General features: G+C 68.6%; 1 protein-coding gene across 1 annotated transcript in view; it reads right to left on the bottom strand.

Annotated features, from left to right (window-relative positions):
• Nucleotides 1–1,559, bottom strand: part of CCDC177 (coiled-coil domain containing 177) — a 6,553-nt gene that overhangs the window by 3,860 nt on the left and 1,134 nt on the right. Inside the window, exon 2 of the mRNA XM_004699013.2 lies at nt 8–1,112. Coding sequence (XP_004699070.1) covers nt 8–1,091 — 1,084 coding nt within the window. The 5' untranslated portion in view covers nt 1,092–1,112. The remainder of the gene's footprint in view (nt 1–7; nt 1,113–1,559) is intronic.

Here is a 1,559-nt window from a genome sequence, read left to right as displayed (position 1 = left end):
CTCTCACGCCGCTGCTTGGCGTGCACGCGCTGCTGCTCCCACTGCCCGTGGGCCACGGCGCGCTGCTCCCGCAGCAGGCGCTCCTCTTGGTGCCGCGCCAGCATGAGCGCTGCGATCTTCCGGTCGCGCTCGGGCACCCCACGCAGGCCCCGCTCGGCGCGCACCTGCCGCACGATGCGCTCCACGTGCTGGGCAGTCTGCGGCGAGTGGCTCAGGTCGCCCAGGCTGAAGCTGCGGCCCGTGATCGGAACCAAGGGCAGGGCGGAGGGGCAGCCCGAAGGGTTGGGGGCGGAGGACGCCGTGCCGGCTGGGTAGCTGTGCCTGGCCGAGGCCCGCGTGGGCCAGCGCACGTCCCGCAGGCTCTCGCCACTGAACGACGACGACGACGCGGCGGATTCGGAGCTGAGGGCGCCGTCGCGTCGGCGAGACAGCGAGTCCAGCGAGTGGCTCTTCTTGCCGGCCCTCGAGCCCGCGGGCGGAGGCTGGGTCCGGGCCGGGGAGAGGCTGGGGGAAGCTTTTCGGGCCGCGCGCGGCGCGGGCGAGGCCGGCAGGCTGGCGCTGCTGCAGCTGCCACTGCTGGCTGCGCCCGGGGCGGGGGCGGCGGCGCCCAGCGGCGTGAAGAGGCGCCGCTTCTCCTCGCGCACGATGCGCTCCCGCTCGGCCCGGCACTGCTGCAGCTTGGTGCGTCGCTCCGCCTCGTACGCCTCGTACAGGCCCGTGGCCACCCGCATGGAGCGGCCGGGGGCTTCGCGCACCAGGTCGGCCAGGGCCCGCGGGAGCAGCTCCACCGGCTTCACGGCGCACCGGGCACAGGCCTCCAGCGAGCGGGGACTGGTCAGCACGTAGCGGCTGCCCTCGGCCTCGGGGCAGTCGAAGTTGAAGAGGTCGAGGTGCAGCAGCGGGGACTGCTCTCGCCGCCCGCCTTCGGCCAAGCACGCCATCTCCGCTTTGCAGGGCACCGAGGTCGAGGCCGTGCCAGCCGCGGGCTGCCGCGCGTCCTGGGCATCTGGGGGCCCCGCGGCGGCGGCTTCACCTCCTCCTGAGGCGCGGGGCTCGGTGCTCGCCTTCTCTGCAGGCACGGGGTCCACCATGGCTGTCTCTATGTGGCGTCTCTGCGGATGACAACAAAGGGACATCGAGGAATACATTTGAAAGCAGCAGTGTTCCCTTGCCCACGGTCCCCTCACCCTCAACCTAATCCGCTCTCGGATTAGGCTCCTGGCGGGGCGGACTGCATGTACACCTATTGATTTGGGCAAGAAGGATCCCTGCAGGCACAAAAAGGTAGCTCTGCTTCTTAAGGCATGGCCGCTGTCTGCCTAGGGATAGTGCAGCCCCTCGGCCCCACACTAGGAAGTGGGCATCAGACGCCCCACCCCTGAAACTACCCTGCAAGGACGCTTAATGGAGTGGCACACCGCTGCCTAAGGAACCCTGCCTCCCCCAGGGGCTGGGGGCTTCCATTAAAGCTAAGCAGCAGGATCACACCAAAAGATTTCGAGTTCCACTTGGGAGAATAGGGAGAAAGAAAAAAAAATTAAAAGGTAAATTGCGTGTTA

Source organism: Echinops telfairi, unplaced genomic scaffold (assembly GCF_000313985.2).
Source record: "Echinops telfairi isolate 266 unplaced genomic scaffold, ASM31398v2 ScPeMD7_18;HRSCAF=68, whole genome shotgun sequence".
Classification (NCBI taxonomy): Eukaryota; Metazoa; Chordata; class Mammalia; order Afrosoricida; family Tenrecidae; genus Echinops; species Echinops telfairi.
Note: the sequence above shows the minus strand (reverse complement) of the source record. Positions and strands in the feature narration are given on the sequence as shown.